At 49.8% G+C, this 18,313-nt stretch overlaps 7 protein-coding genes across 7 annotated transcripts; 5 read left to right on the forward strand and 2 right to left on the reverse strand.

Annotated features, from left to right (window-relative positions):
• Positions 1 to 90: 90 nt before the first annotated feature.
• COCCADRAFT_95597 (uncharacterized protein) lies at positions 91 to 456 on the forward strand (the record flags this gene model as incomplete). Its single annotated transcript, XM_007713881.1, has 1 exon — positions 91 to 456. The coding sequence occupies one exon, from the start codon at positions 91 to 93 to the stop codon at positions 454 to 456; it is 366 nt and encodes a 121-aa protein (XP_007712071.1).
• Positions 457 to 1,938: 1,482 nt separating this feature from the next.
• COCCADRAFT_95501 (uncharacterized protein) lies at positions 1,939 to 3,114 on the forward strand (the record flags this gene model as incomplete). Its single annotated transcript, XM_007713882.1, has 1 exon — positions 1,939 to 3,114. The coding sequence occupies one exon, from the start codon at positions 1,939 to 1,941 to the stop codon at positions 3,112 to 3,114; it is 1,176 nt and encodes a 391-aa protein (XP_007712072.1).
• Positions 3,115 to 4,961: 1,847 nt separating this feature from the next.
• On the reverse strand, positions 4,962 to 5,850 carry COCCADRAFT_36576 (uncharacterized protein; the record flags this gene model as incomplete). Its single annotated transcript, XM_007713883.1, has 4 exons — positions 4,962 to 5,078; positions 5,219 to 5,632; positions 5,720 to 5,734; positions 5,794 to 5,850. The coding sequence occupies 4 exons, from the start codon at positions 5,848 to 5,850 to the stop codon at positions 4,962 to 4,964; spliced, it is 603 nt and encodes a 200-aa protein (XP_007712073.1).
• A 1,631-nt stretch (positions 5,851 to 7,481) lies between these two features.
• On the forward strand, positions 7,482 to 7,743 carry COCCADRAFT_46536 (uncharacterized protein; the record flags this gene model as incomplete). Its single annotated transcript, XM_007713884.1, has 2 exons — positions 7,482 to 7,638; positions 7,688 to 7,743. Coding segments are annotated over 2 exons (213 nt in total), but the record flags the coding sequence as incomplete, so codon positions are not given.
• Positions 7,744 to 8,257: 514 nt separating this feature from the next.
• On the reverse strand, positions 8,258 to 9,520 carry COCCADRAFT_4847 (uncharacterized protein; the record flags this gene model as incomplete). Its single annotated transcript, XM_007713852.1, has 1 exon — positions 8,258 to 9,520. One exon carries the CDS (start codon positions 9,518 to 9,520, stop codon positions 8,258 to 8,260), a length of 1,263 nt encoding a protein of 420 aa, XP_007712042.1.
• Positions 9,521 to 10,030: 510 nt separating this feature from the next.
• On the forward strand, positions 10,031 to 13,970 carry COCCADRAFT_36578 (uncharacterized protein; the record flags this gene model as incomplete). The annotated part of the gene is made up of 2 exons (XM_007713885.1): positions 10,031 to 10,298; positions 10,351 to 13,970. 2 exons carry the CDS (start codon positions 10,031 to 10,033, stop codon positions 13,968 to 13,970), a joined length of 3,888 nt encoding a protein of 1,295 aa, XP_007712075.1.
• A 483-nt stretch (positions 13,971 to 14,453) lies between these two features.
• On the forward strand, positions 14,454 to 15,379 carry COCCADRAFT_95513 (uncharacterized protein; the record flags this gene model as incomplete). Its single annotated transcript, XM_007713886.1, has 2 exons — positions 14,454 to 14,653; positions 14,707 to 15,379. The coding sequence occupies 2 exons, from the start codon at positions 14,454 to 14,456 to the stop codon at positions 15,377 to 15,379; spliced, it is 873 nt and encodes a 290-aa protein (XP_007712076.1).
• Positions 15,380 to 18,313: the final 2,934 nt, after the last annotated feature.

Genomic DNA, 18,313 nt, shown 5'->3' on the forward strand with positions numbered 1-18,313 from the left:
GCCCCCCCAATCCGGGCGTCCGGCCTCAGCGACGCCAGCCTCTATCCGTCCCACAAACTCGTGCTCAAATATTTTTTTCTCCCGCTGTCAATGGCCTGCGCAAACCATTCCAGAGCGTCCTCCATCCATCCACTATGGCCACACCCCCCTCCCCTCCCCTCCCAGGGCAAGCGAGATAAGAACGCTCGGCCCACACAACCGCGCCCCTACCAGCCCAGGCAACCAGCAACCGTCCACCAAACCGTTCCAGCTGCCCTCACGCCCCCCCATGGCCCCCTCCGCACCAATCACCAGCCTGCCCTCAACTGCAAGTCGCTTGCACGCTTATATCCAACACGAGCACGAGCAGCCTGCATGCACTCCTCCCTCACTATACTACATACGCGACCACAGACAGCCCCCACGCTCCTCCTCTTTGCCCAGATGCAGACGTCCTTCGTTGCTGCAGGACCCTAGATGGCGCACGGCACAAAAGTGAACATGTTGACGCTTACACTCGTCTGCAGGAACCACTCCATTCGCTCTTATCGCCACATCCACACTTGTTCTAATCTGGCCCCCTTGAAACTCTGCTTATCTAGCTGTCCCTCTTGCCGTCCCGCCCGCCCGCGATTCAGCACCGTGACAATCGAGGCAGTGACGACTATTGGACCCAAAAAAGCTCTCTTCGTTTCCTACATTGCCTTCTCCACAAACACTATGTGCGCCCTTCTGCCTGCATCCGTGTGTGCGACACGCCTTGGACATTCACTGTGCTTTTGACACGCCTATCAGCCCCAACAAACCACACAACTAACACCCCCAAAATATCTCCTTCAATATCCATGCATCCACATCCATGATGCACTTAGCCAATACTCAAACCTTCTCCTCTCATCGCCGATATTAGGGCTCAGGGCGATGCAGCTAGAGCATCTAGGCCTCATCTAACAACAGCATACCCCTACCCTCCGCGCAGCCCGTCGCTTGTGTGCTCGCCATGCGAGATGATGCAGGACACGACTGGCCCAATAGTTGGCGCATAGAACTCCAAACACTTTGTCTTTGGAAACAGAAGCATCTGTAATAATACACTTGGGTACATAACACCGCCATTCTCACCAATATCCTTCACTCCCGGGGCATCCGTACCCGATAGATATACGCGCTGCACCCCGCAACAGGCAATCCCTTTTCGTCGCAGCCAAGTGCATGCTATGTAACATAAGTGGCAGAAGCACCTCACTCTAGGTGTAGTGTACTCCGACCATCAATTCTAGCACGGAGCGCAAACCCTGAGGCGCGCATTGCTGTTGAGCAGCCTCGTTCTCTGTGCTCGCTTGATCCCTGATGGTCATCTCCCGGGTTTGGAACTACCCCGAAACATCGGCCCGTTTGCTGAGGCGGGTGGATTCAAAGTGGGTTCTCTTTTCAACGGCTATCCTTCCCACTCGGCCTCTGTTGGCGACGAGAGGGTCCTGCGGGTAGAATCGGAGATACGCCGCAATGATATTTTTTCTCAGGGTCCTAATGGCATTCTACGATACACCATACTCGCCTGATCAAGCCCAGATTCGGGCCGTCTGTTTGACTTTGAGATAACTCAAATCATTGTTCGTATTAAATGTAAATGGAATAGTGGTGGCGTTATGGTCAGGATATATATAATACACCATGTCTGATATGTATCCTGCTCATTGTAGCATGTAGGATTTGTCTTTTGTATCTGTTGGTAGGGACTGAGCTTCATTGAGCAAAAAAAGACTTTTTTTCCTTCTCAGAATGTTCAAGTCACGCCAGCCTCGCTTACTATGCGCTTGCAAAGTAGCTTCTAACACGTCCATCACCTCATCTGAACAAAGCCATTGAAACCATTGTCTAAACACCGCTGATAGTAGCAATTTTGCAATACGTATCACATAGTGGACATTTTATTTTCCCCGCGAATTTACCCCCGCAATGGCCTATACCGCAGAGCTCCGACTCGCCCTGCGCGCCGTCCACCGTGCATCCGTCCTCACCAAATCGGTGCTCCGGAACCTCTCCAACAACGTGTCTGCCGAAACCAAAGCAGACGACAGTCCCGTCACGATTGCAGACTTTGCCGCACAAGCACTCCTCATCTCCGCACTTCATGCCGTGTATCCTGACGACGCCTTTCTGGGCGAGGAGAGCGCAGATGCACTGCGCCAAAACGAGGCCCTGGCTGACCGGGTATGGCAGCTTGTGCAACAGGCAAAAGAGGAGGCTGATGCGCGTCTGGATGCAAACGGCAAAGATGAGAAGGCAACTGCAAGCACTGCTGCTGCTGCGCACGACTTGAAGGAAGACCCAGTGCTAGCGTTTCCCGCATCCAAGGAGGACATGTTCGATCTGATTGACCGGGGCGGCAACGGCCAAGTCACGGGATCTGGACGTGTCTGGGTCATGGATCCCGTCGATGGCACCGCAACGTTTATGCGGGGCCAGCAGTACGCCGTTTGTCTGTGTTTGCTTGTTGATGGCGTACAGCAAGTGGGCGTGATTGCGTGTCCGAACCTCGCCTTTCCCCTGCAAGGCACGCTGGGCTCGATACGCATCAGCGAAGACGACGTCGACAGCGACGGCTATGGCGTGGTCCTTTCGGCCGTCAAGGGTCAAGGCACGTTTTTGCGTACCATGGAAGTCAGCGGTCCTGGAGCCCACGCCCGACACGTGGACCTGACTACGCTACCACCCAAGCAGACCTCTGACCTAAACTTTGTCGAGGCCACGATTGGCAAGACGTCGCTCTCGCAGACGGAACACGAAGCCGTTGCCACTGCCCTCGGTGCAAGCTGGCCAGGCACCGTGCTATGGTCCCAGCAGATGAAATACGTGGCTCTCACCCTCGGCGCAACAGACGTCATGGTGCGCATCCCAAAGACGCTCGACCGCTTCACTTGCATCTGGGACCACGCCGGCGGCCACTTGCTCTTCCAGGAGGCCGGCGGTATCATTAGTGACTTCCGCGGCGAGCAGATTGACTTTTCTGCCGGCCGCAAGATCAAAGGTGAGCGCAATTGGGGCATGATTGCCTGCATGCCCGCCGTCTTCGAGCAGGTCGGTACCGCCGTCAAGCACGTATTGAACCAGCGGGACGGCGACAAGAGCTAGAAGCCAACGAACCGTTCTTTCAATCCCACCCAAAAAGTAAAGAGAGAGAGAGAAAAAAAGGGTTACTAGCCCCCACCACCCAACCGTACATGTTGCATGTGTGTTTACCCCCATTGCCACTCTATAATGGAACAATGGCAATGTAGCATCGCCTTCTTTTTTTCCCGTCCCGTCTGAACTACATGCAAATCATCCCCTCCCCACCTAACCATTGCTGATGTACTCAATCATGCCATTTTTCTCTTGCTCCTCCCGTATCCTCCCGCTCAGCCTCCCCGCTACCTTCAATCCGAGAAAAAAACCGGGGGCCATACTACACACAAAAAAAACCGCATGACAATCAGCATTCCCCACCCCCATTCAAACTCTCTTTCCCATCCATCCCTCTACACCGATCTCTGAACGTTGCACTTCCCTCACCCCCCACTCTTTCTTCTCCTCAACACAAGCAGCACTTGCCAACACTCCCCCCCCCCATTCCCCACTCTATGTAGTCGTAAACCAAGTTTCTCGCACTTAGCTAGTTCGGGAAACCCATTCGTGTTGACATGTAATTGCCCTCTACTTTCCAGCCAGAGTGTCAAAAAAAGCCTCAATAAAGGCCTCAAGCGAAGTTGCGAATAAAACCAGCGAGTTAGAAATGGACAAGTCGTCTTCTCGCTTCGGTCCCCCCCCGTCATGTAGCTCAGCGTCCAATCAAGATGTAAAGTGGGGGTGGGGGAGAAAACAGGTGGACGTATGAAACCACTTGATTTTTTAGGCTTTTTTTTGGGGGGGGGGAGGGGAGGGCTTGATTATTCTCATGGTGGTGGTGATGGTTGGGCAGCAGAAAAGATGAATGGGAGTTTGTTGGCGGATTTTATTGGGGGGTTAGGGATGCGTTTTCAACCTACACATATGTGCATGCAGGAACACCTGTAATGTGCCTGTGAAGCAACAGCGTAGTGGTGATGAATCCACAAACACACAAATACGTTAAGAGCCAGTAAGTTCGGCATGACCGGTGTTAATGATGTGGTTTCTGCACGTTCTGTACTCCTAAACGGGGAGAGAGTGGAGATCAACGAAAAGGGAAAAAATGGAATGGAAACATGTTTGATAGAAACAGAAACAGACGTGGCATAACACTTTTCCCAACAAAGCTGCAAAGGTTTTCTTTGACAAGCGGATTTTTTTTTTGCATAGGTAGCATCATGTGCAGTGCACAAAACATCCATTAATCTACGTAGTTTCTAATTGGTTTGTACCGAAGAATAACAAATGTTAGTTTATGCTTCAAGTATATGCAAGAAGTGCGTATAGCCTCTCTCTCCCCAAACTCACGCGGGTGAGACATTTCGATCTTGCCTGCCCTTGTGCTGTGCAAAATGCATGCGGGGGGGTTAAACTTAGTATTAGGAATAAAACTAAAAAGTGACACTAATGCTAAGATATGATATTTCGGTGTCCGTCGGTGTCCGTGGATAACTTAGTTCTAGGGGATAAAAAATCCATAACTTGATGCAGATCACCACATGAGTGCAGAGATATAAACTTCCTGCACGTTTGTGTACGAGTCGAACACTAGATAGAAAGATCGTCTTGATGAGGTTTCATTTGGGCAAATGAGAGAGAGACAGAGAAAGAGGGGTAGAAAAAAAAAGGGAGCACACAATAGCATCTTGTGATGCAGTGGGACCCTGGAACTTTCGCTATTCGTTGGGGGGAACACACATGAATCATGGTCTTACTACTAGTCGGGGGAAGTGCTTTGTACAACGAACGCATTATATGATCTGCGTTTTCAGTCTTTCCAACCCACCCCACTCCGTCGTCGTCGCTCGTTGGTACAACCATTCATTTTCCGTCTATGCTGCACCACCTCCGTTTTTCCGGAATGACACCTTCTCCACCGCAACGTTCTCGTTGCCTTCGGCGTCCTTGCGGAGTTGGTAGACGTACAGGACAAGCACGTCACCTTGCACCTGTTGCGCGCACACACCCCCTTGTTAGCCTCGTGCTTTCTCATTTGCTCCACACTTGACCCCGTCCACATCATGTGTATGGACGTGTGTAACAGGTAGATGTTTCGCGGGGTAAAAAGGTAAGAAGGAAAAAGACTCACGTCCATGAGGACAAAGCTCGGCGTGGGATCTTCGTCCTCGGGCCACCAACCCGTCGACATGGCGCCCGTTGCGCTCCCAGGGTTCACAAAAAACTTGCCCTCCATCTCATATGCCTCAAACTTGTGCGTCCCGCCCCACAAGAGTACGTCGACGTCCATCTGGCGCGCCGCTATCAGCAGACTGTCGCCATCGCCCGGTGGTATGATGGTGTGGCCGTGCGTGAAGCCTATGCGCAGGCTGCCGTGCGTGACTACTTTTGACAGGGCGAGATTCGGCGCTTCCACGTCAAAGTCGCCTTTTACAATCTGCAGATCGGGCGCAATCCCGCGCAGGAATTCGTACGTCTCGCGGTCGGTTATGTTGCCTAAGCAGAGGATTTGGCCGATCTTGCCGGGCGCGAGGAGCTTCTTGAACTGCGGGGTGGTGTGAGCCCATGCGCCTCTCTGTGTTTACGTTGGAGCATCCAATCGGCAGTGCAAAGGAAATGTCTACAAGTGTACCTTTGCCGGTATATCCTAAGTCGCCTGTGAGTCTGTGAGGTTCGAGCAATACACGTGTGGCTTGGGAGACGTACCGAAGCGCGGTCTGGTATGAAGAGGTCGCCTAGGACCAGCACCAGTCGCGAAGCCATTGCTGGGGCGCGTTTGTGTCTTTGGCCGCTCAGATCAAGTGGTGGGTGTTACAAAGACTATATATACTACTTGCAGCGCTCTATGCAAGTATGAGGCGCCGAAGTGGAGAGTTGGCGCGGAGATGTCGCGCGAAGCTGGCTGTAGGAGTTTGGGGAAGCTATGCTGTCACTGGGCGGGCCCGAGTGGCAGAACGCCGCGCTTGGCAGGGACCTTGATGTGGGTCAAGAATACGAGCATGTCCTTACTTTACTGAATATTTGACACTTGACAATTTGAACGCATCGTGAGAGAAGCCATATTCAATTCATCTTCAAAGCAACGTCATAGGATCAAATTTCCGACCAGAGTCCCATGCGGATATCTTCACAATGTCTCGCAAGGTAGTCAAGCGATACGACGTATTGTATGCTCTAAATGACGGAAAGCGAGTTGACTATGAAGATTCTATTACATGCAATCGTCTTGTATAAGATACGTTTAACTTTCAGATCTTGCTTGATTAAAAACAAGATTTTATCAAAGGTGAAGTGAGCTTGAGAGAAAACGGAGGAGAAAAGACTTGTAGTAATACTGTACGAGGCTGGGTATGGTTCTTGTTCAGCAGAAATCAATTCTACGGATTTGTTTGGTTGTTGGGCATGACTTTTGGCCTAGATACGGGTATGTCACAAGAGTAAGAATATGGGTACCTCTCCAGATCTTTACGGTCTGCTGCAATGCTTACCTGCCTTGTGAACATACTTTACACCTCGTGATGTACTGTAGTATGGAGGGCGCTAGTAAAATGCGCAATCTAATAATCCTTAAAGATGAGCAGGAATTCAGTTTATGTAAGTCATTCCAAATGCATCGTAATACAGGAAGTAGATGACCCGTTAGAATATAATTCAGGAATGAACACACCGATCAGGCTGCCATTATGTCTTTGCAGTGTCAGCAGTAGATGTTGCATTTGCGATCTAGAGGTGTAGATGCCGTGTGCATTCGTAGTACTGGTTTAGCACGAGCCTTAATCGTAACCAAAGAACCAAATTTAAAGTAATAAGCCCAAATTAGCAAACATTATTGTAGCTGTAGCTGCATATTACGATAGGCCCCCAAAGGGGTTGCATGCAAGGAGAAGCGGAGGAAGGGGAGCAGGAACCTCTGCTCTTATTGGCTACAACCATACTGAGACGTGTGAATTGTCCGTCTTCGGATGGCACCTAGTCATGTGACGAACGCTGGAATCTTACTAGATCGCTTATAGCAGCTGGCTTAATCAGTATTAGGCAGCTAGAGCAGCTAGAGGAGCGTTTACTTACAGCAGTGGCTAGATAGGGAAGTTCAAAGCACAAGTTGCGTAGTGAGCGGGTGGCTGTGTAAACTTATGTAGATGTTGATTTCAGCTCCGGCCGGGTTGCCGATTCTTGGCGGACAACATCACCATCAGCGCCATAACCAAGAAACGTGTTTAAGAGAGCGGCAAACTTCTTATTCCTAATCATGAAATTACTCACAGTATTTTCTCAAAGGCATCTTGTATTAGTTTACCGCTTCTCAATCCGCGTTTTTTTGCCCACCTTCTACTCGTTCTTTGATAAGTACGATCCACCAATCATAACTCCGCATACACCTCAAAGGCCCAACCATGTCAACCAAACATGATGGCATGATAAGCGCAGCGTTGCAGATCATCTTTGGCGTTGCTGGTGTCCTCAGTGTGATTGTTGCCTTATTTGGTCTGCATCACCAGGACTCTCTCATATTTGTACTGTGTCGCCGGCTAAGAAATGATCGGGTAGAGAGTACGCCTCCCTATTGTCATACAATCTACGTCTTTACTAAACATGGTAGCAACATACGAAATGGATGAAGAAACTGGGTCTTCTAATAGCATCATTGTCAATAAAGAAACGATAACGCCGATTATCCCAGAACAGTCACCACTTTCAGCATCCGCTTGCTCAGCTGGGCCATCGTCCTGGGGAACGACCCCTTCGATCAGTTCAGATACTGATATAAATTCATGCAGCACATTGAATAGAGCAGTTTCGATGGAAAGAACAATGTCAGTAGAAAGAAGAAGGCTCATAGAAGGAGCAAGGTTGGTAGAAAGAACAAGATCGTTAGATATAGCAAGGTCGGTGGAAAGAATAAGGCTGATGGAAAGAGCAAGGTCGGTGGATATAGCAAAGCCTACAAAGTTGGAAAACTTCTGACTGCATGCATCCAATAATATGGAGTATAGTGGAGGATTGACTTCAGATGACAGTGGTTGAGATGTATGTTCCAGACAGGAGCTTGACTTATTCTCATGGATGAAAAACATAACCAAGACTATCCTTATAGATTTTTTGCTTCGTATAGCCAAAATTTATCATCGGATAACTGTGTAATAAACCTACCTGTCATGCGGAGTATGCATTAGACACTAATATGCATCTTGCCTGCCTCCTTTTTCTCAACATCCTCATACCAACCAAGCAGATGCGCGACATATTCTCCTGCGAGACCCAGACTGATGGCACCCCCTGTGAACCATGCGCCATTGACAAACCACCACCAGCAATTCTTAACCTCTTTCAGCTTGACTCGGCGAATCATAGTGCCCAGTGTGAGGGCTGCACCACCAACTGAGCCAACGAAAAAGATTGGCCCGAGTCCTGCTGCAACTCCCATGGCGGATAACAGACCAAGCTGAACAACAGCGAGGCCCGAGAGTACTTGCTTCGTTTCCTTCTCATGCTTGAGCGCGATGCTCTTAATGCCAGCCTTGAAATCATCTTTGATATCCATATGGGCATATATCATATCGTAGAGAACGGTCCATGCAACATTGCTAGCATATAAACATGTAGCTGCGATCAAAGCCGCTTGGTTCGCAAGCAAATCGATACCCAACGCAGGAAAGCCCAGCATGGCACCCCAGGAGAACGTAAGACCCAGGACGAACTGTGGATAATACGTGACTCGCTTTGCCAAAGGATAGAGAGTAACGAGTATAAGTGACGGCGTAGCGTACCAGAAGCATTCAGCTGGAAAAGAAAGAAGCACAGCAAGACCGGTCGTAAGCTGTCCACCAAGGAAGACAAGAGCTTGCAGAGGAGTAATGGCTCGCCTAGCGATTGGTCGTAATCTCGTTCGTTCAACATGTGGATCGAGATTACGGTCCCAGAGATCGTTGATGGTACATCCAGCTCCTCTCATGATGAGTGCACCAGTGAAGAAGAGGACTGTCGTTCCTAGGACTGCGGAAGGCGCGGCAACAGGCATGGCCATGGTGGCAGCAAGGAGTGTGCTGAACATGCACGGAAAGAAGAGATAGTAGGTTCCAGCAGGCTTGTCTAGTCTCATCAATTCGCCATATGGGACGAATTTCTGTGGCAGATACGACAAGATACCGGTAGTTGGTGGTACATAGCTTGGAAGCGGTTTTGATGGCGCATCTTGTGGCACTGTTGCTGTTGCGACTCCGAAGCTAGGCTGTAGTGACTTTGGATGTATGGACTTGGTGAGTTGAGTAGGTTGTGGTCGTTGTGCAGTACGCAGCAGGGGTGTCGAGGATTGGTTTCGTCCCAATTGCGATGCGAATCCATTGGTGTAACGGAACCGTGATTTGAATGCTCTACCAGCGTATTGTCGATACAATGCTGGTGGTTGTGCAGCACACAGTTTTAAAAACGTCATAGCGGATAGGTCAAGGCAACATATACTGTCCTCTGGTCGGTACACACAGGAAATTGAATTGTGCTGTTTGTGGAACACGTGTGCGCATTAGCGCTATCAGCAGGCCATGCCCATTGTGAAAACACGCAATATTTGGAGTAATGGTGAAGGTCGAACTTTGACTGGCCCACTCCGCTAATGCTCGATAAGGGCTGGTAGGTGAGGGTGAGTGCGAAAGGCTAGTTCGCGCTAATTCCCGTGAACACGTGATCGCTCGTCAAGTCGCGACAGGTGTCTCGCGACCACATCTTCCAAGCTTACTTCCTTGCCCTTAAGCCGACATGAGGTGCCTTTCCCAAGGGACTTTCTCTTGAAACCCTTGCGATCATAGTTCCTTGTAACAACTAATCCAGCGCAAATTCCCGTGTTTTGCAATTCTGACTGTGCCGCAAAAGCGACTGCTGTTCTCACGTACTACCACCCCACTGATTTTGCGACTGGATTCCTGGATGCCAGCGAACGGCTGCAACAATGCCAGCTGCGCGCCCCCGGGCTTCTTTCGAACCCATCCCACCCGACTTTGACGTGCGCACCTTTGTCGAAAATGCCGACAATTTTCAATATGTCGACCGCATATCGTATGAAATGATTGCGACCAACGGTATAGAAGCATTTGAGAAACTCGTCTTGTTGCATGTAATCATAGGTGGTAAACCCCTTGTCATCGATGGCTTCGATGAAGTACTGGATCCCTGGACCTTTACGCCATCATGGCTGCGTGACAACCATGGCGACAAAGGTACGCAGACTACGTTGCGACAGTCTTAGGCGCATAGCTAACAGAAATGTAGTGGAGAACGCACGTAATCTCATGACGCAGGAAAACATTCCTCTCACTATCAAGCATTACCTCAAGCATATGCCCAAGTTGACTGAGCAGTTCTTCGATGAGCCCGACCGATACAGAGACAAAAAGAGACAACGGATATACCTGAAGGACATAGATTGCCCACAGGTATGGCACGACAAACTCAAAGAGCATATTCCTACTGGATTGTTCTACCTGAATGAGAGCACGGGCGATGCAAACGGGCCTGGCGCACCGGATGAGTTTGGGGTGCGCAAAGGTCGTGGCATTGGAAGAGCCGGAGACCTCATGAGCAGTCTGCCTCCTGAAATGCGCGCAGAGAATCTCATGTGTTATATTGGGCATGAAGGCACCTATACACCTTCACATCGGGAGATGTGTGCATCACTCGGCCAGAATATCATGGTGAATGCTTCCACCAACATTGGCGAAGACGGCAAGCAAGAGCGTCCCGGTTCATCCATCTGGTTCATGACAGAAAGCAAAGACCGCCATGTTGTCTCAGAATATTGGCTATCAATACTGGGCCACGATATTGAGGTTGAGAACCATTTTGCACAGCTCATCGCGTGGAAGAAGGCTCCATTTCGGACTTATGTTGTAGAGCAGCGTCCTGGAGATTTTATCCTGATCCCGCCACTGGCGCCTCACCAAGTCTGGAACCGTGGCACTCGTACCATGAAAATTGCCTGGAATCGCACAACTGTCGAGACTCTAGAACTGGCTCTGAGCGAGGCGCTACCCAACTCGCGTATCGTCTGCCGTGATGAACAATACAAAAACAAGGCCATCGTATACTACACCCTTCTCAAGTATTCAAACCTGATCAAAATTGCTGGCGCCCAGATCCAGGCAGGCGGCGAGCAAGCTGAAGCGATTCGCCGCTCCAGCAAGGTAAAGCAAATTCAGAAGGATTTCAAACGACTCTTTGATATGTATAAGAAAATCCTCCTCTCAGAAATGTTTGCGCCTGACTCACGGGAACACGCCGAGTTCCTAGCATACGACAGTAATGTCACATGTTCGTATTGCAGGTGCAATATTTTCAACCGCTTTTTGAGCTGCAAGTCTTGCAAGAACATGTTCAGTTCTGAGATTGAGGAGCCATATGATGTTTGCATGGATTGTTACTGCATGGGCCGAAGCTGTGGTTGCCAATCGGGCTACACATGGGTTGAGCAGTGGAAATGGAAGGACCTCATTCACAAGTACGAAGAATGGCGAGCTCAAATCATCAACATCGATGGCCATGTGAACGAAAAGACGCCACTCCCACTGCAAGAAGAACGAAGGTATCTCGGCAAGAAGACCCTCGCCCAGGTCTGCCAGGAGCAATTGCGGATCCGTCCATTTGTCGACATTAACAACCCACAGCCAGAAAGTGTTTCCGATGACGAGGAACCTGTTATGGACGAATACGGCAACGTCAAAAAGGTCACGAACAGAAAGTCAAAACAATGGCTGGCAAAACACAAATCGTGCCATTTCTGCCTTCATCGACATCCAAAGTGGAAAATGGCATTTTGCTCCAGCTGTGATCTGGCGTATTGCTACGGAACGCTATTCCGTGCACACGATATGATGCCAGTAGGAGTCATGGAGGCCCACAACTGGAAATGCCCACATTGCTTGAGGGTCTGTAACACGGGCGCTTGCCGGCGCGATCCCAGGCAGCACCCCTATGAACCAAAGGGAACTCTGCTCGGTCACGATACCAAAAAGGTGGCCGATGTACGCTCAGTAGAATGCCTTGTCGATTTCAGCGTCTCCAATCTCAACTGGTTACCAGAAGAGGATGGCATAGCCCAGAACGCGATGCAACGCCGAATGCAGCAAGCCGAGATGGACAAGTTGATAGATCCTTCACTCGATGCGCGGTTCATTGATGACGACGAACGTGCTAATACAAGATACGGAATCACCTACTCTCCCGTTGAGGATAACGACAGTGGCCTTGCCAGCACATCTCAAATTCACGATGCCAACGGAGACTTGTACTACCCCGAACCTAGCATGGATGGTGAGATCCCGCGCCTTGGTCAAAAACGCACCCGCGATGGACACGACGGTGTAGAGGATCGTCGACGGAAGAAGACAAAAGCCAAGAAACAGAAAAAGGACGAATCGCAATCGCTGCAGCCAAAGAGTGTACCTGGAAAACAATATCAGAAAGAAGTGCAGAAAAAGCTACTCGAGGATGCCAAACGTGAAGACAGGCTCATCTTAGTCACCGCTAGGATGAAAGGCAAATCGAAGGTTGTCAAACTGTCTTTGGCAACGGGCCTTCTTGACAAAATCCGCCAAAGACCGGTCCCAGAATGTGCACGAGTCTTACGCGAAAGTACTCCTGAGGAATTCGATATGTCACATGGCATGCAGTCGATATTACAATCGGATGTGATGCAACAACCTGGTACTGTGGCAGAAAAGGGGAAAGAAGTAAAGACATATCGTGTTCGCGTAGAGGATGATGGGGCATACTCGATACACAAGCGCAACCCAGAGATCAGCGGCCCTGCAAAGCCTGGTAGGCCTCGAGGTCCCAGACAGTTCGAAGAGTTCACGCTGGATTCCGATGAGGAGTTTGCTAATGAAGACGAGACGGAATATGTCAGTCAACCTCGTAGCCGTAGGTCTACATGGCTAGCACGGAGAACTGAAGGCGGTGAGGATCTACCAACTGAGCTGCCTCCAGATTTTAGGGATGGCACTGTGAGACCCGGCCGCGAAAAAGACAGGGAACGGAACCGAATGTACAAGGAACGGCGACAGAACATGGCCGCACAAGAGACGGCTAGCATCCGACCCAGTGAAAAACCCACCACAAACATACATCAGGAAAGTGCGGACGACATTTCTGGTAACGCTTCCGATGAAGATGGTATCTACGAAGAAGATACCGAGGCCGGCGATGCAGTTATGCTCGCACAGAAGGCCACGGCCGCTGCCACTGCCTTAGAACTCCAGCACATAGTGGATGAGACCACGGCGCGTGCAGAAGCTGCAACAGAAGCTGCAGAAGCTGCAGAAGAAGCGGCTGAAGCAATGGAGGCCGAATTCCGAGCAGCCGAAGCAATGGAAGCTGCAGCATGCGAGGTCGAAGCACGGGAGGCTGCAGCACTTGATGCTAAAGAGAATCTCCGCGCAAAGATGGCCCTGTTTCCCCACTCGGACGATGATGATCAAATTATAGACAGTTTTCTTGGCAATCTACCTGCCGAGGATGAGCCCTCTGAAGATGAAGCACAATCTGAAATCAGTGTCCCAGAGCCCGTCCGGAACGGTCCCCCTCAGCATACCAACTCAATTCTGAGTAACCTCAACGGGAAGAAAATCAAGATTGTTGGATCATCCAATCGCAGCGGCAACGGGGCTACCAATGTTACTGCCCCGCCATCACAGTTTACTCCCGTGAACAAGAGGGCTCAGCCAATTAACGTATCGGACACGGAGAGTGAAGATGAGGTTCCTGCGACTGCTCCCGCCCCCAAAAGGCCTGTTGGCAGACCGCCAGGTCGTCCTGTAATGAAACCTACAAGAGGTTCAGGATATGGTACTCGGGGACGGGGACGACCCAGGGGACGACCGAGGAAGACGACGTAGGATGTCAATCGCCAATCTTTTGTGATTGCATTAGTGAGGAGTGATATTTGTTTCTATACCCCTGAACGAATTTTGTTCAGTAATGCGTTACGATATGGAGCCTGTTTTGAGACGACTGACCGCGAATGATGGTGGACAGGAGGGCATTGTACATGTCTTTGACACGTTCTATCGAAGGAGCAAGTTGAAGAACTCGCCTTTGAGAACAGGAATATTCAGAGCTTACTTGATCACAGAATTGAGAAAGTAGTTTACACTAGATTTCCCACTACTTAGAATCAAAAGTCTCTAATCTGTAGTCAAATTCTGCTTTTCTTGATGCTAGTGTTCGTGTAACTATTTGTAACATTCAAAACGATACACCAACAACTGACAACCCGGGACACTTAGTGGACACGTGATCTCGCGTCAGTGTTCGAAACGCGTCCTTCCATTTCTGTGTTTCTTTGCCTGCACATCTTCAACGTAACAATTTTACTAACAATGTCTTCGCTTCATGTTAACAAAATCAGTCTCGCATCATTTCACAGACTGCTTGCTTGCTACCCTGCGACAGCTCCACAGAAGCTGCGCGACCTAGACGCGCAACGCTACGATGTCATTCCGTCAGCAGTGGCCAGCAGGAACGGAAGCAAGAAACATCTCACGAAACCAGAGGTCGAGAAGCTTGTAGAGTGGAAACTGTTTGTCTCTTTATCCCAACTTCACATAAGCCATTGCTAATACTCGTATACAGAAAACATGGCACATTCCGACCTGCACTACTGGGTCTCGTGAGAAGCAATACTTCACAAGCAGTCGAAGAAACTACGAAGAAAGCCTACGCTGCAATTTCGGAAGATGCATTCTCACAGTCAAATGTCATGCAAGCACTCAAGATATTAGCTAGTCTAAAAGGAATCGGACCAGCAACATCTTCTCTTCTCCTCTCCGTTCTTCGGCCTGGGGAAATTCCATTCTTCTCAGATGAATTGTTCCGCTGGTCTTGCTGGGATTCTGAAGTCAAAGCCAAGGAAAGTGCGGGATGGCAGAGGAAGATCAAGTATAATTTCAAGGAATATGAGATGATGTTTGACAGGGTAGAGAAACTGAGGACAAGGCTAGGGAAGAGTGCAGATCAAAAACCTGAGTCAAGTGTGAGAGCGGTAGATATAGAAAAGGTGGCCTGGGTGCTTGGGAAAGAAGGAAAGGATGTTAGGGCAGGAGAGGAAGATGAGGAGAGCCAAGCTGGCGATGATGAAAAGGACCCCATCAAGGACGAAAAGACGCAAGAGACGAAACTAGATGCTGGTAAAGACAGCAAAGAGGAGGGGACTAAGGGTCCAGCGAAGAGAGGCACAAAACGGAAAGCAGGGCCTGTCAAAACACCTGTCGAAGGCACACGTAAGAGTACTAGGACGAAGAAGTAACGGCTTACGCAGTTACCTGTGAGCTTAGCTTCCTAGGCCACGCTATGGTCGCACATTTACCTTCCATTTGCCTCCACAAGTTCAGACTTGCGAATTCATAAGCCACCCTCTATCTCCTCGTTACCCTGGCTCACCTTACCCGAGCAAGAATCATGCCATTTCACAAACCCATGCACAGTCACACCGTTGACGCTTACCCTCGGCCAGCTCCGCCCATTCTTCCATTTTCCCTCGCACGCATACGTCCCTACACCCAAATCCCACTCTGTTCTGCTCCATCACGAACCCTCTCACCGTCCAATGCACACAAGAATCAGCCTTACAGCCGCACCGACCATGTTCTGATCTGTGGAGCCTTTTTCAAGGGTGCTAAGGAACCGAGACGACTGGGTTATTGATCGGTGTGATTGACGCAACTATGATGTGCATAACAAAGAGCGTAGGACAATGGGTCTAGCCAATTCGTCAAGAGTCAAGCGGGTTGGATCAATAGGTGTTGCGTTATCAGAGGCTTGTGCGTCCGGGCTTGAGGCCCACCAATCAACCCGGTGCCATGCGAGGCTTGGTGGTGAACACGCACTGTATGATGGCTGCCTGCGAACCAACGTATGCATGTGTGTAGTGCTGCAGACCTGTCCTAGGATGATGCTTCATGCCTGGAGCACAGGTAAGAAGTCATGCCAGTGAAGAGAAAAAGGAAAATTGTCAAAGCTCATGACCTGAGAAGTTTGCTGGCGTTTGCAGCGCTTACGGAAATAATTATTTACACGAGGTTTTTTCGCGTCAGATTCGGGGCTGTGACACTGGGCAATTAACAATTCTTTATCGTGGGCGCCGTTTGGGCACGGTTATAGGTCCAACGGCGGTAAGAACTATCAACTGTATGTGGCATCGGAAGACACAACCGTATGTCATGCATACGGTCGCTTACTCTCCTTACCTGCCACGCGATATCGAACCATGCTAAGATTCTAGTGTGACAGGTGCGAGTAGGGTGAGTGAAAAAAAAAGGTGACAGGAAAATCAGGCCCCGATATGTGGGGTGAGATGCCAATACGAGAAGGATGCCGCTGCATGTTCTCAAATGCAAGGTGATGTGCGCTGAGATATGCAGGTTTGAGTGCTTTGGGAAAAGGGCCTGGGGTACCCCAAATATTGGTAAGTCTGTGCAGTGCAGTGCAGATGCATGGTTGATAACGCAATGGCATTTTCAAAAGGACAGGATGGACATACCTACATATGCATATAGCTGTGCAGGTATGTTGGGAAAAATGGCACAGCTACAAGAGGCTAGCATACGGGAGAGTAGCTGCATAGCAGGTGGAGTCCTCAATAGAGTGTTCATTTGACCACAGTGTTGGCAATTGAGCATGAGGGATCAAGCCTGCTCAACCGTCCACTAGCATCTAGATCTAGAAGTCTTCTTCGCACATCGAACACTGCAACGCTTGATCCAGCCCAATACTTGCGAATTAATCCGAGATGACTCAGATTACGCCTTCTTCAGCTAGGCAAACCAGGCCACCAGCCCTACCCGTCCTTGCCCTCTTTTCACTCTCGCGAAAAGTAAAAAAAAAGCCACCGATTCCTTCCCTTGTCGGCCTCTCTCTCAACACCGAAGAACGCCCAAATCACCATACTACTACTACTAATAAGCCGTCATTCTCGCCCCAGACGCTAAGGCCACCCCTGCTCATCATCACCGATCCCCGACATATGCCCCCTCGGTTACCGTAGCGAACGAAAAGCAAAGGACAACACTCCGCTTCAAGCCACGAACCAATAACAAGTCCGACATGCCAATGAGAAAAGACTGGCGATGCTTGGCACGATCAACTGCATCGCGACAGCATATGGGAATCAGCACTAACACACATGTTTGCTAAGGACAGAATAACGAGAGAAAGAAGAATGACGTCGTGCGTGCATGCCCGTTCAACTGGACGGCGCAGCAAAGTCGCGTTTGTCCTAGTTTAGTTTGCTGGGGGGCGGGCTTTTGCAGAGGTTGCTTGCTATAACCCACGTATGCACATATGTGTGTCAGTCGGCTGCATGCTTGATGTGGGTATTTTCCCAACGCGTCGATACGCATGCATTGTACCGAGGCGTAACTTCATTTCAATCAGACAAATTTCTTGGGTTCCGTATCGCAGGAGTTCAGCTTTGGCCCTGTTCAATCTCGCGTATGCGTATGTGTACGTAATTCCCGATGCGAACTCCCCACACCCACTGTTTTGAGTAGACGAGGGAGGACAATTTGCATACTTACGCGACTGAGTCAAGTACAACCTTCCTGTTCAACAAGTTTGCGAGAACTTTATTCGCAAAAATGGTGTACACACAATTGCCGTAGATATGCCAAACTTAGTAACCGAACAAGCAAAAAAACAATCAATCAATCTCTCCCTTTCCTTCTTGCTTCGTCAAAGAACAAATAGAAAAGTGGCGCAAGACAAATCCACATCTCGAATCCACATCCTGAACCTTTTACCCCGCAAACACCCTCCGCGTAAGAAAAATAAGAATCCTTCCTCCTCACCCCACAAAAAAAACGAGACCCCCGGATATACTATCGTATCCAGCCCACCTCAGATATTCACATGAAAAAATAAATAAACAGATAGCAATACCAAATAACAAACAAATCAATCAATCCAATTTCAAAGTACCTTGACATCCCATCCACACACACACACACACACAACCCAATTCCCCTCAACACCCCTTCACCCCTGCCCCATCGCCTCCCTCAACCCCCCAACAAAACCCACCCTTACTTTCAGCCCCCACGGCTCATCCGCGGCCCAGCCTTGCGCCTTTGCCTTTCGCTCAGCACCGCCGCCAGGCGAAGCCCACTCAGCTCAGCACGCAAGTGCGCAAGCCAAAAAAAATTGCTAAAAAGGACAACAAAAAACAAGGGGAGGGGAGGAGGAG

The sequence above is a fragment of the Bipolaris zeicola genome (assembly GCF_000523435.1).
Source record: "Bipolaris zeicola 26-R-13 unplaced genomic scaffold scaffold_69, whole genome shotgun sequence".
NCBI classification, from domain to species: Eukaryota; Fungi; Ascomycota; class Dothideomycetes; order Pleosporales; family Pleosporaceae; genus Bipolaris; species Bipolaris zeicola.